General features: G+C 42.2%; 1 protein-coding gene and 2 long non-coding RNA genes across 9 annotated transcripts in view; 1 reads left to right on the top strand and 2 right to left on the bottom strand.

Annotated features, from left to right (window-relative positions):
* The window catches only part of PTPRG (protein tyrosine phosphatase receptor type G), a 548,154-nt gene that overhangs the window by 492,053 nt on the left and 32,906 nt on the right, over positions 1–23,195 (top strand). For all 7 annotated transcript variants that reach the window (XM_083722995.1, XM_083722994.1, XM_083722991.1 and 4 more), the window contains exons 14-15: positions 3,778–3,869; positions 16,084–16,175. In XM_083722995.1, the coding sequence (XP_083579121.1) occupies positions 3,778–3,869; positions 16,084–16,175 (184 nt within the window). The remainder of the gene's footprint in view (positions 1–3,777; positions 3,870–16,083; positions 16,176–23,195) is intronic.
* On the bottom strand, positions 1,689–14,082 carry LOC310838248. Its single transcript, XR_014560849.1, has 3 exons — positions 13,280–14,082; positions 3,939–4,032; positions 1,689–1,764 (listed from the first exon to the last, which is right to left on the bottom strand). It is a non-coding gene; the product is annotated as an uncharacterized lncRNA (long non-coding RNA).
* LOC310838223 lies at positions 17,686–19,931 on the bottom strand. The gene is made up of 2 exons (XR_014560823.1): positions 19,104–19,931; positions 17,686–18,726 (listed from the first exon to the last, which is right to left on the bottom strand). It is a non-coding gene; the product is annotated as an uncharacterized lncRNA (long non-coding RNA).

The following is a 23,195-nucleotide window of genomic DNA, read 5'->3' as shown; positions in this document are numbered from 1 at the left end:
TCTTCTGATAAATAATATCAGAAGCCTAGTTACAGCTAAACTTAGAATTGCTCAAAACTGGAAGATGGACATGTCAGTATTTCAAAGACAATAGTTCAAACTCTTTTGGTCCTGTTTAGATCAGGATAAGCCAAAATCAGGCTAACCTGGTGTAATGTTTGTTAACCTGGCCATTTTTTCTTAGTTACACTGGACCTTCAAACAAGGTTCAGTGTTAAACATAAGATGATCAATTTGTATCAGACTAGCTTTGTTATTAATAAATATGACTCTTACACAGAACAACTGGAGGGATGGAAGCGGTGTGGGATTATTACTTTTTTCCTTCTTGTTGTCGTTCGGGGGGCGGGAGGAATCTAAAAAACACTAAAATGAAGAGCATGATATCAAAAGCCATCCTCCATGGATTTTGCTGAATATTTTACTCAAAGGAGAAAATCCTAAACGCTTCAAACACATGCACGTTCTACCTGATCCCTATTCATAGGCCTTCCCTTGCTGTGACTGATTTATTCCCCTTTGTGCCCCCAGGGTGTTCATAGTCTATAGTAAAGGCGGCCTGAGTAGAAACCAAGTCTATCTTTACTTACAATCAGGAGGAGAAAGAGCAGTCAGGATATTAAGGGAAGAAACAAACTGATTTGTGAAGGAATATTTCATTATACGTCACATATGTCACAATGTTTGGTCATACGCCTCACGTATTTGATCATATGTCACACACCTTGGATTCCCAGGTATCATTTCACTACAAAGTAACGTTCCCAGAAAAGTACAGCTGTTAGGAGCTGTTAGTCTGTGTGGAAGCAGCTGCCTGCTTGTGAGTAAAATGATGCTATAGAATGTGTTCTTTGGTAGCTGCATATTGTTTCAGTGGCCCTATGAATTTAGCTGCAATTGCTTTCGTTATTCATCAAGAGCACAGTTGTTGGGGGCTGCCAGATGTCCCTATTATGATATCCCCGAGAGCCAGTGAATAAAGGGTCAGACTAGAACTTGGGTTCAGATCCTCACTCAGCCGTGACACAAAGTGGGTGGCCTTCACCCAGCCACAATCTCTCAAGCTATAATCTACATCACAGGATTGTTGTGGTGAGCAGGGGGAAAATAGGATAACGTTCAAGTACACTGTCTTGAGCTGCTAGGAGGTAGGGCAGGATAAAATGTGTGTTTGAGTGTTAGAATAGCTACCTTTGTGGTTTTCGCTGTTCCTATTGTTTCAGTGGTTTTCTAAGTGTTAATTGCTGTGGATTCTGTGGTTTTATGCATCCTGTATTTCATACCCAACCCTGGATTCCACTTAGATGAAAAATAGGCTATAAACAGTATATATTGTGTGCATGTTGTGTGTGTGTGTTCGGCTGTGTGCATGCCCCATAACCTTTTATCACATCTCCACTGACCATGACCCTTAGTTTCAAACAGTTCAACTCACTAGTTTCATGCCTGGAGGGGGCTCAAATTTCTAGGAAGGGATAGTGTTCTGGAGCCTATGTACACCCATCATTCTAGATCCAGAGAGGCTGAATGCCCCCTGCAGAGGACCCTCCCCTATCCTTCTTGGATTTATTATGGAGTGACTGCACCCTCCTTACACCATCATCCCAAAGAGATTTTGAGATTATGTGAGCTTGGAGAAATGTTTCTCCCCCCCCCAAAAAAAAAAATCCTTGTGCATAAAAAAAGTGTCTTGTCTTTTCCTCTTCAGATTTCAGTCTGGGCATTGTTGGGCCAGTCCCACAGATCCTTCCATGGGGCACTAGGCTGTATTCTTGTGTTTGCAACAAGAATAAATACAATAAAAACATTTTAAAAATTGTCCAGTAGCACCTTAGAGACCAGCTAAGTTTGTTCTGGGTATAAGCTTTCGTGTGTATGCACACTTCTTCAGGTACACACACGAAAGCTTATACCCAGAACAAACTTAGTTGGTCTCTAAGGTGCTACTGGACAATTTTTAAATTTATTTTGACTGCATCAGACCAACATGGCTACCTACGTGAATCTACAATAAAAACGCATAAGTGTAATAAAAGCATAATCAAAATTATAAAAATCCAGCCATTGTTGCTGGCTGCCCAGCTCCCCGCCGCGCACACACACACAACCCTTTGCCACTGAATGAATGAAAAGGTAGGTGCCAGGTAGGACTTCCAGGGGAAAGTATTCTGTTTCATAGGCTAAAAAGAAAAGGCTTGTTCTTTCTGCACACAACCATATCTCCATATGCTCAGCTAGTTGGCTTTGGGTTCAAGGGACAGCAGAATGGGGTGGTCATGCTCAAAACATTTGAGAAATAGTTCCATGGCTTCATCAATCTCCTTATTCTGAGCGTTTTGATCTGACAGCCCTAGCTTTGATTGTTAGCAGAATTCAGAAATTGAGGGCCTGCTGCATGCATTTGGCCAACTTCTTGCAAGAGATTTGCTTGGCCTTTGAAAGCTGTGTGAGTTGCACTGCCTTTTTTCTCTCCCCCCGCACCCCACCCCAAAGCCCTCTGCTATGTACCTCTGTTCTGGAAACAATGGCACTACAAATTGCTTTGACAGTGTCAGCAAAGCTGGCGGGATGGAGTGGGCTTTTCTGCTTGGCCGTAATTCCAGAAGCCGTGCTGTGCGGCAGAGAGACCGCTGCAAACCTTTACAAGCAGAGGCAGTAGCTTGCGTGCCGGGGAAGCTAATCGCGGCAGAGGCGGAGGCGTCCAGGACCCCGCACAGGTGTTGAGGAGCAGCAGTTCATTAAGGGAGGCAGGAAGAGGGCTCTCTCTCTCTCTCTCTCTGCTCTGTCCAGGCTATTGTTAAGAGCTCCTGACAGCTGAGAGCAGCCCCTTTGCTTGTCACAATAGCTGCTCACGCTGAGCAAGGCTCATTAAATATTCAGTCCCAGCCTCAAGCAGCTCATTAAGGCAGCAATGAGCAGTGACGTGGCTGCTGGAAAGCCCTGCCTTGCTTAGCATCACCATGCACAGGCTCATTGGACCTCTGGATGCTCTCCTCCTCAGTGCCTTCTCTGTGATGACCAGCTTGTGCTCCCTGCTTTGCATTAAGTACAGGTAAAGAGAGCAGCAATTGCAATGTGTTTAGGGAAGCAGATTCAAGTCTTTAAATCTGGCTGGCGGGAGCATCGGTGGGCTGCATCTGAGTTGCCCTCTGGCCTTTTCAGCGTTCCTTTCAGCGGAGGGGTAGGGGGGGTCGCAGAGGGAGGAAGCCGAGTTGACATCTACCACAGGCTTTTCCTTAGCAGCATGTGTGCTTCTCGCTGTTTTGCAGGAGAAGCCTGCAAAGAGGATTTGCACAGCCAGCACAGAGTTGAATGAGACAAACTTTTTTTCCTGTTGAGATTGCAACTTCCCTAAGGAAGTAGTGTGACGGTTATGTGTGTTCTGCTCTAGGTGCTGCCCATTAAGTGGCAAGGTTCTACGCGCTTCCAGCACCAGTGTAGTTATGATTGTTTTAGTTTTCTTTTAAGAAGGGCTGTTATTGAGCCACAATAATTGACACCCAAAAGTTTCCTTTTTAAGTGAATGCATGCACTCTCAGCTGCTAAACTTCCTAGACTCTTTGTTTAATAAGAGATCAGAAACGGGAGGCTCCTAAACGAAATGATGGTTTATGGTGACTGGTAGCAGCACATTTTAGCGTTCACTTGAGGGTCACTGACAAAATCAGAAATAAAACTTTGTGTGTGTTTGTCCATGTGTGTGATGCAAATGTTTAGCATGGACAGAAATGTCAGAGAGCCCTGAGAGTGCTGATGATGTTTCTCTTCCATTCACAGAAAATGTTTTCAGACAGCTCATTTCTATGTGGAAGACAGCAGTTCGCCTCGAGTGGTGCCAAACGAAACCATTCCCGTTATTCCCATCCCAGGTAAGGAAGGTCTGACATCATGACTTAACTCATTCATACTTTGGGCTCCTTACAAATCACAGTTTGCACTGTATGTTCTGTATCAGTCAATCCGCTTCCCACATTGGCTGAGTTCTTTATACATTTGGAGCATCCCACAGTTTGTAGTAATATTTCTGTAAATCTTCATTAAAATGAGGGGGGAACACAAAGTTTGGATTAGTGCTTTCTTATCTGGATAAGGCACAAACAGCATTGATGGTATCATAGTGGGGAGTCCCCATGTGTCTTCTACTTTTCTGGCTCTGCCCTTTTGCCATTAATCACTTACCGGTACTCCATCCTTCTTGTTCACTGAAGTTCTTAGTCTGCACCTTCTCTGGCCTCCAGCTGTGCAGGACAATCTTATTAATGTCTACACAGAAATCCTGACATTCACTGAGACTTACTCCCAGGTAATGTTGGATTGCAGTGCAAGTGGAACTCCAGTTGCCAGGTCTGCATAATGAAGACTTTTGCTTGCCAGGCTGCCTGTGACCTTTCGAGGGCAGGGGGAGATCCCACCTACGCAGTACTGTTTTATAGGAAAACTCTAATTTAAATGTAAGTGGCCAAATAAGATGCATAGGTTTTGCTTGAGGCAAAGTTGTACCAGTTTAGTCCTAAATACAGTCCTAAATACACTTACCGAAAAGTAAGCAATGGTATTTACTTCTCAGTAAAGAGAAGAATGCTGTTAGAGTTGCCGCGGACTTGGTCCTAATGCTTATTTACTGGTTAATTGAAAATATCAAAGCACATGCCTACTATTTTACAATCTGCCAAGTGCCTTGAAGTAATTATATATGGAATGGTTCTCAGCAGAAATTTGTGAGCCAAAGCCAGACAGATGTGAAGATTTGCATATTGTCTGTTGTACATAGCTCTTTATGCCTTGAAACACAGGTAGCTATTTTGGTGCTGTCCAGATGTTGTGAACTACAACTCCCATCCTTCCCAGCCAGTAGGATCAATAGTCAGGGATGATGGGGTTTGTAGTCCAGCAACAACTGGAGGGCAAAAGATTCCCTACTCTTGCCTTAGAGCAATGAAAACTCAAAGCTTTTTTCAAAGGCATGTTGGAATTGTCACGGTTTTTCCTGAGGTAGTGGGTTGCTGCTGGTTGGCCACTGGTTTGAGTGTTACAGTTATCTTTCAGTTATTGGGAACATAGGAAGTTGGAATCCCTAAAAAGGCGGTGGACTCTCCTTCTTTGGGGGTTTTTAAGCAGAGGGTAGATAGCCATCTGCCATGGATGCTTTAGTTGAGATTCCCCTATTGCAGGGGGTTGGACTAGATGATCCTTGGGTTCCTTCCAACTCTACAATTCTGTGATTCTATGATTCAGATGCTCTACCACTGAGAATTGTGCACTGCACTTATCCCCCCCTTCCAGATATTTTGAAAGCCATGTAACGAATAACTGTTTTAGACTGAGATCCTTTGCAAGGCATACGTATAAGTTAAATATTGCTATCCAACAATATTGTGTACAATATAGATAAGATAACATTGGAGTTCTTTGTATGGCCTTGAGGCTTTTGTCAGAAGTGTGATTACATTGTCTGACAAACCTCTGATGCTCATGTGGTGATTTTTTTTTTTAGGATCTCTTGAGCAAACATGCAAATACATAGGAAATTCACTTGGAATGCTTTCTATGTCACTTTTCCAAGGTTTGATCCCATTAGCTGAATTCCAAATTGGGTTTGGATCTGCTTTATGGGATTGTCTTCAGAAAGGGGCTGTGGATAACCCATTCTGACAGAGCTTTTGTTCACATACTCTTATCCAATTAGCAGCAAATCATGTCAGAAATGTGTACAACTCTGCATGCTGTGATGATTTTTCCCTAATACCAGTGCGCACAATGCTACAAACCAGAAGTCCTTCATATAACCAAAACTTTGCCATTAAAATCCTCCTTAAGGTTTGTCAAAAAGCTTTTAAAAACAAAAAAAAACTCCCCATCTTCTTGTCATGTATAAGCAAAATTGTATTATTTGACCATATAGAATGCCTCACCCCCAAATGCTACTAATTCCATTAGTTCTGTGATAGGTCCCCACACCATTGCAGGAGGTGCAAAGTATTCAGGAGAATAGCTATGAAGTTTAAGTGGAGTTGTAAAATAAAGGATTTCAGAGCTGAGCAGAAGAAAAGTACTTGTCTTGTTTTTTACCTCATGTGGTTTTTCATTACTACAGATACATGTTGTTGGTTTTAATCAGATAAATAAGAGGGAACATTAAAAACAACAACAACCAAGTCCCCACCATTTGTCTTAAACAATAGAAGAAAACCTCTTTTGGTTGAACATGTATATCAGGGTCGCCCTCTAGATGTTGTTGGCCTCCAGCTCTCACAGCATGGCCAATGGTCAGGGATGGTGGGAGGTGCAGTCTAGCAATATTTGGAGATAGACATGTTCCTGATCTCTGGTGTGGATCATTTATTAGTCTCTCTAAAAGGTGGAGGCAAAAGCTCCTTCTATTGGAGCTTCACTCTAATATAAGTTCTTAATACACTTTTAATACTAAGTTGTCTTAAGGACAAGAAACTTGGGGGAGGGGAATCTAGGAGGAGGGACCCCAAACATACTCAGTAGTCACATAATGCTGCTTGACTGTTGTGAGCAAAATGGGAAACGGGTGGGAGGGGAAAGGGACTGGAGGTCCCACTTATACATCAATAGCTGTTTTCTTCTTGCAGACAAAGAGGAAGCATCCATATCATTACAACCTTCCAACTAATGTATGTAGTTGAAACCAAGCCCAATTTTAGTTTGATTAATCAAAATAATGTGCGAAATAGCTAGAATGTTCAAATGGGCTCCCCAGATCTTCAAGCATTGGTCTGCAGAAGTGGGGCTTTGAGATCCAGGATAAAGTTTTCATCTTTTCTATTAAAAAAAAGGCGGAGGGTTATAGTGGCTCTTGATTTGAATGAATATTCTCAGTGTGTTTTCACACTAGAGGGAAGATTTTTAATTTTCTAAAAAGTGGGAGTGTGCCCATAAGTCCAAAAAGAAAATGGGAAAATAGTTGCTTTTCATCAGTACTATTGAATTGTTCCAGGAGTGCCAAACCGGAACCTAGAATAGAATGATAGACAGTGGAATAGTAGTTTAACCTAAATAATTTTAGATATTATTAAAATACTGTTTTTCCTCTGAAGGTGGAAAGCCATATTACAAATGTAACATAAAAACAAAGATGAAATTTTCTGCATTATTCTGTGTAATAGGAAATATTATGCCTCTTTTTTAGTGGTGATAGGTCTAACTGTGACCAAGGTCTAACTATGGAAGTAAGAGCACCTGAAGCATTCTGAAGCAGCAACCTTTGTGGAACTTTTGCAGTTTCTTGTACATAGCTGTTGAGTTTTAGGTATATGATACCATGACAATATTGCACCTTAATGCTGGGAACTCAAAAGCTCAATTCAAGCATTCAGGGCCGGTGGTCACAGTGTGTGAAGGGCCCAGGTGGGCTAGCAAGGCACGTACCAGCTGCATAACCCCAGCCAATGCCCAGTTGTCATCAGTCTGAAGAGGGCTCTTTTTGTGCTCATAAGACAGGTGTCACCAGCGAGATGTCCCATAGATGTTGTTGAACTATAACTCCCTGACCATTGGCCATACTGGCTGGGGACTTGGTAGTCCAACAACATCTAGAAGGTACCACATTGACTACCCCTTGCATTGGGTATCCTTCATGGGGATGGGGAACCCTGAGTGAACAAAGTTTAACAAGGTTTACTTCCCTTTCCTATAAACCCTATGCAAATAGAAGCAGATTGTGAGTCTGTTGGCAAGTCAGCTGGGGTCATGGCCGACACGCATGATGTCATCAAGGTGGGACAGCTCTAGCCCCTCGTGTTCCTGCTGGTCCCATCATGCATTCAGTACCCATAGAAACCAGATGCCTGAGTAGAACTAAAGGTGTGCATAAATGTAGAAATAATTCTAAAAGTGGGGGGAACCCGTTCTTAGTCTGTTTGAATGGGTCCAATTAACCTCATCCTGATGCCCTTTCCGCACTTCCCTGCCACACCAGAAAAGGCTTCAAATTCCATTCCCCAAAGCAATCTGCTAAGTGCTGTTTCACACCTGCCTGTCAGTTATAACTCCTTATACAGCCGTTTTTGCTGAAAAGCCTTTAAAGGTTAAATGGAAAATTCTTCCTTTTGATTCACTCATATAGTTGATAAAATGATACCTCTTCTAAACTTTTTCTTCCCCTTTAGAAACAGCCAGGGAGCATGAGAAAATCTCCCAAGCTGTATTGATTCTGGAAGTAAAGTATAAATGACATTTTAACAAACGCCAGTTCCTTAAAGTAATCTTTATTTGCTAGCGATACCCCAGGCAGTAGTTATAAATGGATAGTTAAATATGTCCCTGTGGATCTGCACATCTATTTAATCGGGCTGGGTAGACCAATTTTCATTCTCAGTTTCAGTCATATGATCACAATGGAAGCAGTTTTGACCATGAATATCTAAAAATGTGAAACTCCTCTGTATTCCTTTTTTAAAACAACAAAAACACATTCTGTGACAGCTTTAAAGGTGCTTGACAGCTCCAAAACACATGGTGCTAATGATTGATGGTATAATAGAATTTTGCTGTTCTGCAACTGCAGCATTATTAGATACCTAGCTTTCCACGGAAGAAATTTACTTCATTTTCGACCATGAAACTGAATAGCATATAGGCATGTACTAATCTATGCCCATTCTGTCCTGAAGCCCAGAGTTCTCATTACAATTCATAATTAACTCTACCGAGCAGTCTAGAGAACCACAGAACACCGACAGGATCATTAGCTCAGTTGCCCCTACAGCTATTACCCACTTAATATAAATCAAAAAGCATTGGTCTCATCTGGGATCATGCCCTTAGGGGGAGAGCAACTGCGCCTGGATGGCAGACTTATTAAACATTATTAAATATGCTAGCCCATTCTGTTCCCCACAGACACACTTGCCATTGCTTCATTTTCTGTTTCTTAGCACAGTTCATTTTGGGTGCCTCCTAGTGATTTTTTCATGGAACTCTTTATCACTAATCTGTAGTCATAGGTTGGGTGTGTGTGGATCTTGTCTGGTGCCTATCAGCCCTCGCCACCAAATAAAAGTTGACCAGAGAATCATAAAACTTGCATTAAAAAGAGAAATATATATATATTGCCGGTGTCGTCATTAATGTACATCTCCCAGCTTCAGCCCCATATGGATCAAGGGTAACCATTGCATCTGAGAGTGAATCAATATGCTGTTTTTCCTCCAAAATGCTTATGAAGAGATGTCCCATTCTGCCCCTGCATGCAGAATTTTCTAATTTGTGGAGCAAATAGCAGAGTGATTGGCCTGGAAGGAGGGCCACGTTCAGAATGTATGAAAAATATTAACCCAATTTCTTCCATTTGATATTGGCTTGCCTTCTTTTCCCCACTTCTTTTCAACAACAGTTTGAGTCATATTGGGAGGGGGGGACTCAACAGCTGCTGAACCTTTGACTTAGCATGAGTCAAGAAATTTCCACTTTCCCTTAAGTTTGCAAACCAGTACTCTGATGTTTCCATTATCAGTGTATGTCACCATGTTCATTGCTAAGGAGGAGGAGGCCAACATGTACCCAGTGCCTTTTCATATCGGGTACTTTTTGCAAGACACAACATTCTCCCCAGTGAATGTAAATAGTTCTCATTTGGGTTATTCAGGAATGACTCTCATTTCTTCCTTGCAGACTTAAAGGAGGTGTACTGAATGTCACTTTCATTTATTATTTAAAGGCGGATGTGGCATGTGGCTTATAAATTCAGATTTCATTCAATGTGCATAATATTTGTAACTGACACATCCCTTAATAGTTGCTCTTGGCATGATGCTATATTAGATTACACCTTGATTGAAATAGTGTCATTAATACTCACTCAGTCACAAGCACATGGTCTCTTTTCTTTCTTTCTTTTTTGTCTGCCTAAGAGTAAATTACTGCTCATGCAGAACTCTGGATCGGGACCAGTTCTTAATGACACTTAAAATATTAAATTATGTGCTGAAATCTCATTGTTTTTCAATGGGATTTAGGCATAACTCGCTTTCTTAGAATAGACTCAGTACAGTGACTGCAATCCAGTGCACAGCTACATGTGCTCATCCTACTTAAATTCGGAGCAATTTAAATTCATTTCACAGTTTGCTGGCTTCCAGCCAATAACAATATAGTCTTTCTCTCAACCAGTGGGTTCAGTGTTGTTCAAAGGTTAGTTATGGGAATACACTGTCTGCACACTCTACAGTGTGTTGTTATAATCTTGTAAAATGAATAAAATAAAGAACATTCATAAGGGCAGTGGTCTGTCCCTTTACTGAGATTGGCTAAATTTGGGTGTTTGGAATGGAATAAAGGATTCATGAAAGCTCCCATAATGCATCAGTTAGGCATTATGGATACAGGCACACATAAGTAATTGCAGGCTTGTAGCCTATCTGAAAAGTAGTAGAATCATATAATAGTAGACTTGGAAGAGATCCCAAGGGTAATCTAGTCCAATCCCCTACAATGCAGGAATCTCAGCTAAAGCATCCATGACAGTAGATCCACCATTGTTCAAACATCAGTTATGGGAATTCACTGTCCATTGTACAGTGGTGCCCCACAAGACGAACGCCTTGCAAGACGAAAAACCCGCTAGACGAAAGGGTTTTCCGTTTTGGAGGCGCTTCGCAAAACGAATATCCCTATGGGGTTGCTTCGCAAGACGAAAGCCCATAGGGAAATCTCCGGGGACCTCTTTTAAATGCTAGCGGTGGGGAGCAAAGCCTTTCCCCCCCCTCCGGCCTTTTTTCGCTTTTTTCGCCCTTTTCTTAAGCCGCTAAGCCGCTTATCAGCTGTTCTGCTGATAAGCCGCTTAACAGCTGATCGCTGGAAGCCGCTTGACAGCTGTAGCGCTAATCCGCTAAGCTGTCAATGGGCTTGCTTCGCAAGACGAAAAAACCGCTAGACGAAGAGAATCGCGGAACGAATTCTTTTAACATAAGATGATTGTAGCCAATGGAACTTGAGTTCAATGGAGCTTACTCCCTATTGTGCATATTGGATTGCACAGCCTCAGAGTAGTCCAAAGCAAGCACTTGGGGTTGTAAGCAACTATGGTTTACTCAGAGTTGACCAGTTGAAATTGTGAGCCTGTGCTAGTCATGCTTATTAATTTCAGTGTGCCTACGCTGAATAGGACCTACACTTTCTACAAAGTGTCTGCAGCAGTTTCAGTTGACATTGCATGCATGATTTTTAGTAAGATCCAGTCTGTCATACACTGCTCATTGTTGCTAATATCTTTTTTGCATCACCAGCAAATCCCTAAACTATCACTTTCCCTTGACACTAGAATAGCCTCTTAAATCATCCACTTAACATCTTTTAACATGCTGTATCCCTGATCCTCCAAGCTTCTGTCTTTTCTTAGCCCTCTCCACCCCTTGCCATAGCTTTTTGGTAGAGCACATGTTTGGTCCTGGGGCCTTTTGTTTGCAACCATTGGTATCTCCAGTGAAAAGAATCTGGTAGCAAGTTGTGCAGAAGGGACAATTTAAACATCGCCCAGATGCAGCAGAGAATGTGCATCACAAGACCTACACATATGGAAAGGGAATGTGAGAGTCACTTGTGGTTCCCATCTTTTAGCTTAGCCTTCTTTACAAAAGTCAGGGGCAAAATAAAATGACACTGAATGGATTGTGTGTGTGTGTGGTAAAAGTAATCACAGTTGTAAACCACTTTTTTTGCATTGCACATATTTACTAAAACACAAGTGTCATTATCTATTTTTGTTTATTTTATTTTTTAAGTAAGATTTATATATGGCCGTTCATCAAAAGATCTCAGGGATGTTCAAAAGATTAAAATACACTATAAAAGCACAACTAATTTGTTAAAGCTGAAACAACAAAACAAACCCCCCCCCCCCATTTAAAAGGCTGTAGAATATTATCAGACAAAGGCCTGGTGAAAGAGGAGAGCTTTTGCCTGGCACCTAAAAATATATAATGAAGGTGCCAGACCAGTGGCGTAGCGTGGGGGGTGCAGGGGGGGCCGGCCGCACCGGGCGCAACATCTGGGGGTTAGGGTTAGGGGGTGCAAATCCACGGGTTAGGGGGTGCAAATTACTTGCCTTGCCCCGGGTGCTGACAACCCACGCTACACCACTGTACCAGAGAAATCTCCATGGGGAGAGCATTCCACAAACGAGAGCCACTGTGCAGAAAAGGCTCTCTCGTGTTGTCACCCTCTAGACCTCATGTGAAGGAGGCACACAAAGAAGGGCCTCAGATGATGAATCCAGAGTCCAGGTCGGTTTATATAGGGAGATGCGGTCCTTGAGGTATTGTGGTCCTGGGTCAATTAAACTGCGCACTTTAATGTAGCCTTAATGTGGGTAGGAAAGTAACCCAAGATTACTTGGTTATTACTTGGCTCATATAATCCACATGCTGATTGCATTATAATATATTCCACCTGTGATTAAGGTTTTATTGGGGGTCTTCCATGGAAAGTTCTGTTTACACTCAAAAAGGAATATAAGCCCCCTGCAAATCTTACCCTCTCAAAATGGGGGAGGCTGGGAACTCATCAGGTGAGACAACATATACAAGGATACTAGAGGCAGAGCTTGTCTGCATGGCCCAATCCAGAGATTCTGTTTTGCATGTTCAGGCAAATGCCTGAACATACCTAGAGACTGGGACAAATGTACAATTATAATATAATCCTATATATGTGTACTCAGAAGAAAGTCCCTTTGGGTTCAATGGGACTTACTTCCCAGGTAAGTGAATATAGGATTGCTCAAGACTAGCAACCAAGGCTGCTTGCTGGAAGGCTATGTAAAGCCTTGATTTTTAACACGGCAGAATGTTTTCCCATGTGTAGATGAGAAGAGGCAGGCTAGTCTTTAACATATTGGTAAGTAATTTAGATCTATTGAAACAAGAGAACCTACTTAATTTTTAAAATACTTATTTATCCATACTGACATGACATAAGGACGTATAAGCCTCTGAGACAGAATGAGGAAGAATCAAAATAAGTAAAATAAACAGTATGAACAATGGTTATTAACACAAAATATATCCTCCCATTTATTGAATGTTGGGACAAGAAGGTTTTTTCCACTGTGACACTAATGAATGCTGCCCGGTTTTAGGCAAGGAGAAAGCTAATTGCCCAAATGGGACTTTGCACTGAGCAACTGTTAGGATTCCTAATTAGCCTTTATAGGATTTCATTAATCTCTTCAGTAGACTAAAAGAGGTATGGTCTCTGAAGTAAATTTTCCTGAAATGGAAAAGAAGCTTATCAGTAGCCACTAGATAAGAGGTACCTGAAAGAAGCATGTTCCTCATATGCATTAGCAGATTTTATTTGAGGAGCATTTAGAATGCATGAGCAAAGAATGCAGTGGAATTTTCGAACAATGACTGCATTTTTGGAATGTAGAACTTTCAAACTCTACTTCTGGCTGACTATATATTTTCCTTCAAAAGAATGCTCCTGATATTTGCAGTCTGTATGGAATAGTTGTGCAGAGAGTCCTAAACTGACGAATCACAGTGCTTCAAATTAATTTAATCTCTGGCTTCTTGAGGCAAGGGGAAAAAGATAAAATGAATATGAATTGGCAGTATGTTTGCCTCAGCTAGACCTTCTGTAAGTCAGAATAAGTCATTCTGCCCCGCTGCCCCCAGTCCATTTGAAATATCAGGATCTTTAATTCTGGGCATTGTGGAGTTGACCTGAAGATTATCTGAGTTACTCGTATCAGCACTGAATCACACAAACTCTTAAGAGATCAGCTTGTTTCAAAGTGAAAGCTTTCAAACACTGAAAAATTTAGCTCCTGCCATGCTCTGCTCTTTGGTCTACTGACAGCTTGGTAAAGATGGAAGTGGAGGTGGGATCTTCCCATCATGATGCCAAGTAGCTTCCGCCACAAGTGTTAACTTTTTCTCTGCTGGGCAATTTAACCAGAAAGAATGGGAAACTTCAGAACAAAATACCTATATGGAGATGTCATTTGCTGTGCATTTAAAGAAGAAGAGGGAAGTGAAGACGAGATAGAGCAAGATAGGATAGACCAAGGTGGGGATGGGAAAGAGGGAGGGAGAGAGCAAGAAGAACAGGAAGAAGAAATGCTTGATCAGGGAAACTCAACAGTGATTGAATACCTTTCAGACACAGAAGATCCATATAATTTGTCACCAGGTGATGGCTTGATTGATTCATTGTTTCATTAAATAGAGGTTGTAGTCTACCTTTGACTTTAGTTCATCCTTTTCACTGATATACCAAAACATATGGGAAGTGTCTTAAATGTCCCAAAGTAGAGATCGTTGCTGGACTCTTCAAAGTTGGATTTATTCCCATTCCAATAGTTTTCAAGCCTTTGGTTAAGCATGTTTTTCTTGGTATTCCTGCATGCTCTACATCAAGTGCAAAAGATTATTATGTGCTCATTCCCCTAAGGAAGGGTCACAACTCTGTAGTCTAAGCAGACAGAATAAAAATGGCATACTGCGAGAGCCAGTCATCCTCCTTGTTTTAACATATATAGTTTATCTCATTAATTAGATACATTGCAAAACTGTAATTTAGAATTAGATATGCTAAAACAAGGGTACATGGAAAGGGACTGGTTTTGGCTGTAGATTGGGACTCAATACTGTAACTGATCTCAGGAATTTTTTGGGGGGGGGATTATTCACTGTGTCAGAAATTTAACTTCTCATGAAAGTAGCATAGGAATTCATTCACTTTCAGAGACATTAGTTGCATTGGAAAATATATTATTACAACCTTCCTGTGGATGAGAGTTAATTCTTCTGCTAAGCATACAGTTGTACCTCAGAAATGGAACAGAATCCGTTCCAGAAGTCCGTTTCGCTTCCAAAACATTTGACTTCCAAAGCACAGCTTCTAATTGGCTGCAGGAAACTCCTGCAGCCAATCGGAAGCCCCGTCGGATGTTCGGCTTCCAAAAGAACGTTCGAAAACCAGAACACTCACTTCTGGTTTTCAATCATTCAGGAGCCGGAACATTCAACTCCCAAGGTGTTAGGCAGCCGAGGTACGACTGTATTCACATTACTATATCGTAATAAACACTATACTAGAGGGAGAGACTTGCTGTCAGGTTTAACCTCAAAAATTCTGGATTTTGCAACGGTATTCTATTAGCATATCTAGAAAAAATTCAAGAAGTTACCATGTACATTTTGCATGGATCATACCAATCTATAAATTGTTGACTTAGCCTTAATACAACCACAGAACACAGTCAGCCAAAATGGTTCCATGGGCAAACCTTTTTGGCTGTTCCATGTATCACAGTAGCAGGTCAGAGGTAGTAGAACTGATAACAATAATAGTTTAGAATTCAGAGTCCTCTTTATTGTTTGTCAGTGACCAAATACATGCATAAATGTGTATGTAAAAATACCTATGACATAGAGCCAAAGCAAGGTAATTTGCCCTGCCCATAATTTGCATTATCTGTGATCAGGCACACAGCAAAGATAAAAGATATGCTGTGATTTCTCAGCTATTCTGCAGTTAAGCCCATCCACTACAAATAAATTCCTGGAGCTCAATTCAGTTCAACTCCCCATTTATGTGGGGGTTATGTTCCAAGGCACTGCACATTTAAGTGAAATTGCGTATAGTGGGAACACCATTGAAAAAACCTGCAAAAACCCTCTATCTAACCCTTTGGAAATCCTTTAAAAAACCAAAAATCCACCAGACACCATAAATGGGGAGTTGCCTGTAGTTTGTCCATCAGCAACCTGCCCCGGGTCACTTTGTTTCCTGTGCATTCATGGATGTTCTTTATTCATAAAATGGAAATAAAGCAACCATTTCTGGTCAGTAGGATCAATTAAATGAAAACTTGACTAAACAGCAGCTACATGGTGGTCACTTAGTGCTGGATGAAAGTGATAATACAGAAATTGAGCATTGTTTGCACCAACATCAGTGGGGCCAGTATCCGCTGCGAAGGCACGTGAAACCATCTTCGCACACTGTTTGTTAGCACCTAGGTAGAGATGTTATTGCCTAACTTTATAGGACAATTGTTATTGTTAGAAAATATTAATTGTAGAGCTGAGTATCTTTTTCATTTTTCAGATGACATGGAAGCTATTCCTGTCAAACAGTTTGTTAAGCATATCAGTGAACTGTATGCCAACAACCAGCATGGATTCTCAGAAGACTTTGAGGTACGTGTTTACAGCCTTAAGCGCTGGAAGTTTCTCTGTGGTGTTTAATTTAAATGTCTCAAGCAGCCTTGGAAGAGTGAAGGTCCAACTGCACTCAAGTGATCCTCTGAATAGAAGGGTTGAAGAAGTCCTAATGCCTGTGAGCATCTGCTGATTGGGAAAGAGGCAGAATGGAAGACAAAGAAGCCTGAAGTCTGTAATGAACGATTATATGTGGGATGTTCGGTGGGATTTCATGAACCTTGCAACTGCTAGCCTCCTAGTAGACAAGCAAGGAGGAAAGAGACTGTGACTGCAATGCCCACAGACTCGTTTGGGTGGGATTCACCTAATGGGCCCTGTCAGCCCTGTGCTAGGACTTCCATTTGCACAACAGGTCTTTGAAGATGGTTTAGAAACACTAAAGGAATGACTCCTTGCAAATTCAGAACAAACATTGCATGGCACCTGTAAAAGTGCAAGTTCCGCATATTGAAGTGAGTGTAAGGAGTAACTTGTTTTGTGATTGTAAACTAATTCCCCCGCTTTTATTATTATATTGTTGTAACCTGTCCTGGGACCTTATGGTGAAGGCTGGGAAAGAAATCTTATAAATATAAAAACTGTGATAACAGTAAAATGGAGAGCTCAGTATTAGGGACTGAAACAGAAATAATGGCAGTGGAAGAAGATGTTTAAATACAGGAATGCTGATAGCTGTGCAGCTGTGTGCGCAACCAAGTCACAGTCGCGGGCACTCTGTGGGTTTACAGACCCGTGTGGCTTACATAAACACAGTTTCATGCTTAATGATGGTGGCAGACTCAAACTCTAATAAGCTAAAACAGTTATTTCAAAAGCCAGTATTAACCGTTCTGCTTCTCCGCATTCCTTTCAGCCTGATCACAGTGGAGCTTTGAAAGTACTGTCAGAAAGGAGGGCTCTCCCAGCCCTCTCAGCCAAAAATAGTGTGCAGCTGTTGTGCCATCTCGCCAGGGTGAGAGGAGAGAAATATGGTTTGGGGGCCATGACATGCTTTAGCAACCAAGTGTTAAAAATGTCATGACTGAGTCATAAAAAGCAGCTGTATTTACTAATAAGAAATTGGCACAAAATGGCTGCTTTGATGCTGAACACCCTTTTCCTCAGTGTAACAAAGCTAAGGCTGCAGCCGTTTTCTTCAGCATGGCCCTTTCAAGCCTCTTATTGCTGCCCTTTGGTAATAGCCTTTGCAATGAGGCGCACTGTCTGATAATTCAAAAACCGAACCAAAATAAAGAGGGGGGGGAACCCTATTGTGCCAATCATAAGCATTTCGTATTCATGAGGACAGCGGCTGTGTGAGGTGTTAAAAGTGATTTAGTTAAATTGACTGTTGGCTGGATGACTGAACAGGGATATTGAGGCATTTAACAATGTTGATGGTATTCAGGACAAACATTTATCCTCGGGAGAGCAGAATTTGATGGGAATGATCAAATGCAATGCTGCCTCCTCAATTATTTATGAATTGAGACCCCAGTGCTATTCATCACAGCTGGTTTTGACACCATTTAATTATTCAAAATAATCAGCTACACATCTGTAAACTTGCACTGACTTAAAGTAGGCTTTGCTTCATTTGTCTCTGAAATCGCTGCCATTAACAAAAAGCGAGGCAGCTTCTGTCTGCATTGTGCAGCAGAGGGATATATTCCTGAAATAGCCTTTCAGAATACTTCAGGGTGCCCTTGTTGCCTCTTACTTACCCGGTAAATATTGTTTTGCCTATTAGTTTTGATTTCTGAAGTTGGGTATCTCTTTTAAAGGAAGTATAATAATTTTTAAACTGCTATTTCAAAGCCAAAATCTCTTCACTCCCACAAAGTATATGTGGAATGAACCCATAAGGGATTTGCATAAGCCAGTGTGGTGCCCTCCATATGCTGTTGTGCTACAATGCCCATCATTCCTGATCATTGGCCGTACTGGCTAGGGCTGCTGGGAAATGTTGGCTATCCTTCACATAGGCCACTATTTTTAGGCTTCCCCATGACAGACATGGGACACCATCTGATTTCTATACCTTTGCCACATTCCTAATTGCTTCTCACCAAGGTAACCCCTCTTGGAACAGTCACAATTGAAAATCAGCTGTGAATTTTCCCTTCGTTTGATATTCAAGTTGTCAAGGGGACGTGAATAAAAAGTCAGAGATCTGGTTGCCCAAGGTAGTAGGGAGTCTGTCCATTAAGGAGCAGAATACAGGAAGCTTAGATGTTGCTTCAGTGCTGGGTAGCCCCAAATGAGTAGCTTCATAGCTGGTGTTTCTCTCCCACCCTTTCCTGGCCTGATATCAGACCCTGATATACATGTGAGGAATCTGGATCCTACTTCATGGGTGGCTCTCAGGGACAGTTGACTTCATCCTACCAGATGAGCACTGCACCTCCAGTTCTGGGTTTCTGCTCAGACATGCTGCCATCTTTCTTCATGGGTGTGATCTTGTTGGAGCTATTCTTGGGGGAGGGGGGAGTATATCAGTCAGGTTGCATTGTTTCCTCCAAACCTGCCACCTTATTAAGTGAAGTACCTTCCATGAAAGGGACGTGGGTGGCGCTGTGGGTAAAACCTCAGTGCCTAGGACTTGCCAATCGTATGGTCGGCGGTTCGAATCCCCACGGCGGGGTGAGCTCCCGTCGTTCGGTCCCAGCTCCTGCCCACCTAGCAGTTCGAAAGCACTCTTAAGTGGAAGTAGATAAATAGGGACCGCTTTATAGCGGGAAGGTAAACAGCGTTTCCGTGTGCTGCGCTGGTGCTGGCTCGCCAGCTGCAGCTTCGTCACGCTAGCCACGTGACCCGGAAGTGTCTTCGGACGGTGCCGGCTCACGGCCTCTAGAGTGAGATGAGCACGCAACCCTAGAGTCGGACACGACTGGCCCGTACGGGCAGAGGTACCTTTACCTTTACCTTCCATGAAGGTGGTCTTGGAATGGTTATTCATATCTGCTGACTTCTCTGTGACCCCACGAGAACTAGGGCCAGCAACAGATACCTGTACTTTTTCTGAAGTCCTGCCCAATTCTGGGCTGGCTCTGCCAGGACAATGTGGGACATGACAAGAGATACCTTACCTCAGTCCAGAACAGTAGTTCTGTCAGCAATAGATGAGGCTTGGTAATGCATTATAGCACAGAGCTATTCTCATTCGAACTCTCTTTGCAAAATAACCTTAAGACACCTTGCCTGATTGTTAAAGTCCACCATGATGAGCTTAGGTGCTTTCCCCCTTAGATGGAATTCTTGTCTGTATATGCCCTCCCATAATAATTGCCTTGGAAATCAGATGACAAGAACCACTGATAAACCTTTCTGTCCACCCCTATTCATATATCTTCATCAAGTCTGATGACATCTCTGGGACATTGATTTAGGCACAGTGTGCTGGAACTGGGCTATAGTAGATCTGTGCTTTATAAGTTGCCCACATGGAAACCCCCTTAAACAAAAATGAAGGGGTTAGTGTTCAGGACTGAAATAGGAAAAAAGGAAGAAATTGGAAGGAAAAAAACATGGCATGGATGGTTCTACAATCATGCAAACTTGTGTTTCCTCTTGGGATCCTTTGGCAGATGTCTCCTTCTTCCTCATAAATCACGATAGAAGAAGAAAAAGCACGATAGAATGTTCTGTGTCCTAGATTTACTCTCAAAAGCTTAACACTTAACAGAGTAGTGGTAGAATATTTGTCTTTATTTGGGGCTCCACTGCTTCTCCTGCTCTCTAACTTAGAAGTTATCCTTTATTTGTTTATGTATTACTGAGCTCCAATATTTTCTGCCTGCATTTTGGCAACCTAGTAGAGGATTTGGGCAATCATGCCATTAGGGAGTTTAAATGTAAGAAGACTCTTCAGCCCTACGAATGTAGATCCCTCTCCCCATCTTCCCCTTTGGGAACTTTAAGCAGGCTTTTACTTGCATATTGGGAGGAGGAGTTTGTTCTTAGTTCTGTACTTCACGTCTCATGAAAGAGGATTAAGCAAGGAAATCCCCAAAGTGCTGGCATGGAATGTTTATAATAGCATAATATATATTGGATTTTGGAACCCATACAATTTTGTTTGCCTCAAATTCATTAGTGGGTTGGGCATCTTTTCTGCTAGAAAGATTAGCAGTGGTAAATATAATCTCCCTAGCCTTGTCTGTTGCCTGTGGAAGCACAAGGGTTGTGATCCAGCCCTCAACTTGGAATTTGACCCAAAAACAAGCAATGCAGCTATCCCCCCACATACATTCAAAAATCTTCAATGTCTCTCCCCCCCCCAAAAAAAAGACGCTAAGAAAACAGCCGCAAGTCCACAAAATCTGGTGGAAGAATTCTGCACTTGATAGCTTCCACAGGATCAATAGTTTTATGGCTCACTAATTCCTTTTTAAAAAATAATACCAGATTATCCCCAAAGAGTGGTGGCTAAAAGATAATGCTGCTCATAAGCATGCCCATAGTGCTTCAGAAAAGTGGTTGGAAAACCTCTAGCACTCTCGATGTTGTTGAACTTCCAACTCCCATCAGCCCCAGCGAGCTCAGCCAAAGGTCAAGGATGAGACAGTGGCAGTACAGTAACCAACATTTGGAGGGCACTAGGTGCCCTACCCCTGCTTCAGCCCATTAAAAATCCTTCACATACATTATCTCAGCACTCCTTGCAACATTAGCAAGGAGCATTAGTATCTAAGTTAGCATTAGTATCTCCTTCACATTGTAGTGTGGGAAGAATGTGATAAAGCTGAGAGATGAAACAACTGCATTTTAAAAATGAGTTTATGGAAGACTTTTAACTGCTATTGTTAAAATGGAATCTATAAACGATGTATACCTCTGATTATGAGGTGTTGAGTACAAAAGGATAGGAACTCCGCCAGCCTTCAGAACAGCCATCCGAAGGCTGGCGCGGGGAGAAGGGCTCTCCGCCCCACCGCCAGCCTTCGGAGGAGCCTTCCGAAGCCTGGCAGGGGGAGGAGGTCTCTCCGCCCCACTGCCAGCCTTCGGAGGAGCCTTCCGAAGCCTGGCGGGGGGAAGAGGTCTCTCTGCCCCACCGCCAGCCTTCGGAGGGGGTCCGAGGACAGTGGGGAAGACGCGTTGCGCTTCCCCGCTGTCCCGGAGATTTCCCTATGGGCTTTCGTCTTGCGAGGCGTTCGTCTTGCGGGGCACCACTGTATTCCAACTGCACTCACTTGCTACTTCCATTGTAGAGTCATTGTTGTCTTATTTTCTACAGACACCATGGAGGTGTTACAAATTCTGGAAAAGAGCAGTGTGTGTGTGTGTGTGTGTGTGTGTGTGTGTGTGTAGCAGAAAGGGCAAGTGTGCCAGTTTTGCCCTCCCTCCAGCATGGTTTCCTTTGCCTACCAACTTAGGAGAGGCAACTGTCTACAGCAGGGAGCTTTTTGTATTCATGGGTGCTTCCTGGGCGTTTGGAAACCTCAATTTCTCAAAACATGCAAGAAGCCCCCATAGATATAAGAAACTCCCTGCTGCTGCAGTCAGTCACCCTCCACACAGTTGGAAGTCAAGAAAAACAGTGATGGGGGAGGGCACTCTCACACACCTCTCACATTCTTACATCCCAGGATTTGTAACACAATTGTCCCTAAGTATCAGACAGAAAATAAAGCCCTATGAGAAGCTAGCTCTCACCTGGGCTGGGCGTGATTACTTTTGCTAATCCACCCTAGTTTAGCCCCAACCCTTTCTTTGCTTTGCCATTAAACTTGTTGCAGCTTCACAAGCTTGGCTTTTGTTTGAATTAGGTCTTGCTGGGCCACAGAGGCCTGTAGACGAGACTCTTGCACCTTGCATCTATTTATTGAGTGGTTTCTGAAATTTCCAAATAGCCTTTCTACAGTTCAGTGCACAAGAAAGCAAACAGAACCTTGTTGCATAGCTACAAACTGGAGAGGGAAGCATTTGCATGTTCTTACAAGTATAGATTTTACTGCTTAATTTTTTTTTGTCTCAGAGTTCTTTTCAATTGACAGGGAAACCATATTATGATGTTGCTCTCAGGGTCGTAACTTGTTCACTTGTCTGAAGTTATATCAGAATGTCTATGCAATCAGCCATTCCGGAGCAATTTCTAGCTCATTATGTTGGATTATCAGACGTGTAGCAATTGGATTTTACACATAAATTTAGCGAAAGAATATTTGAAGTTTATAAAACTAATCAGCAACTTGTTTCAGAGGGACACTGAAAATGAATGAGTCATTAAACCTGGATGTATTAAATCCCAATCAGTGGTAGCACGGACAATATAATTAAAAGCTAAATTAGCCATAATGACACAGAAGAGTTTTAACTGTGACTAAAGGTTGATTAAAACCAAGTGTGTTGGATTCCAGAGTTGCCGACAATACATTCCAGTGGACAAAATAATAAGAACCGTAACCGTTCATCTTTAAACAAAATTAGCGTTTTGGGAAGTTAAATGCTGAGAATGTCATATGAACCAGTGAGACAAAAAAATTGAATAAGGAAAAAGAATGATCTAGTGCAGTCCTGCCAGAAAGCTTTCCCTTCAGAATCCTAAAATAGACAATCCATTGTTGCTTTATACTCCAGTGGTCCTGCATTTAAACTGTTAGAAATTTGGGATGATGGGAATATTTGTATATATTTTTAAGAATTAGTAAGGTAATCACAGCACATGGTAATGTAACCTGCTTAGACATTTTTGCTGATCAAATGGTATATAAATATTACTAAATAGATAACTAAATGTAATCTCCTTAGATTACTTTAAACCTGGCTTTAAACCAGGGGTGGCTCAGCCTGTGGTCCGCCAAATGTTGCTGAACTGTGTCTTCTATCAGCTCAGGCCAGTGTGGCCAGTGCCCAGGGATAATGGAAGTTCAGCATCATCTGGAGATCACAGGTTAACTACTCCTGCTTTTACCTAAGCTAGAGCACAGCTAACATTTTAAACCACCTGGAGTGCAGTTTCCATTTAAAAAATATATAAAAACCTTTGAGTCTCAAATCCAAAATGCAAAATCCACT

This window comes from Podarcis gaigeae (assembly GCF_964106915.1).
Source record: "Podarcis gaigeae genome assembly, chromosome: 2".
NCBI lineage: Eukaryota > Metazoa > Chordata > Lepidosauria > Squamata > Lacertidae > Podarcis > Podarcis gaigeae.
Note: the sequence above shows the minus strand (reverse complement) of the source record. Positions and strands in the feature narration are given on the sequence as shown.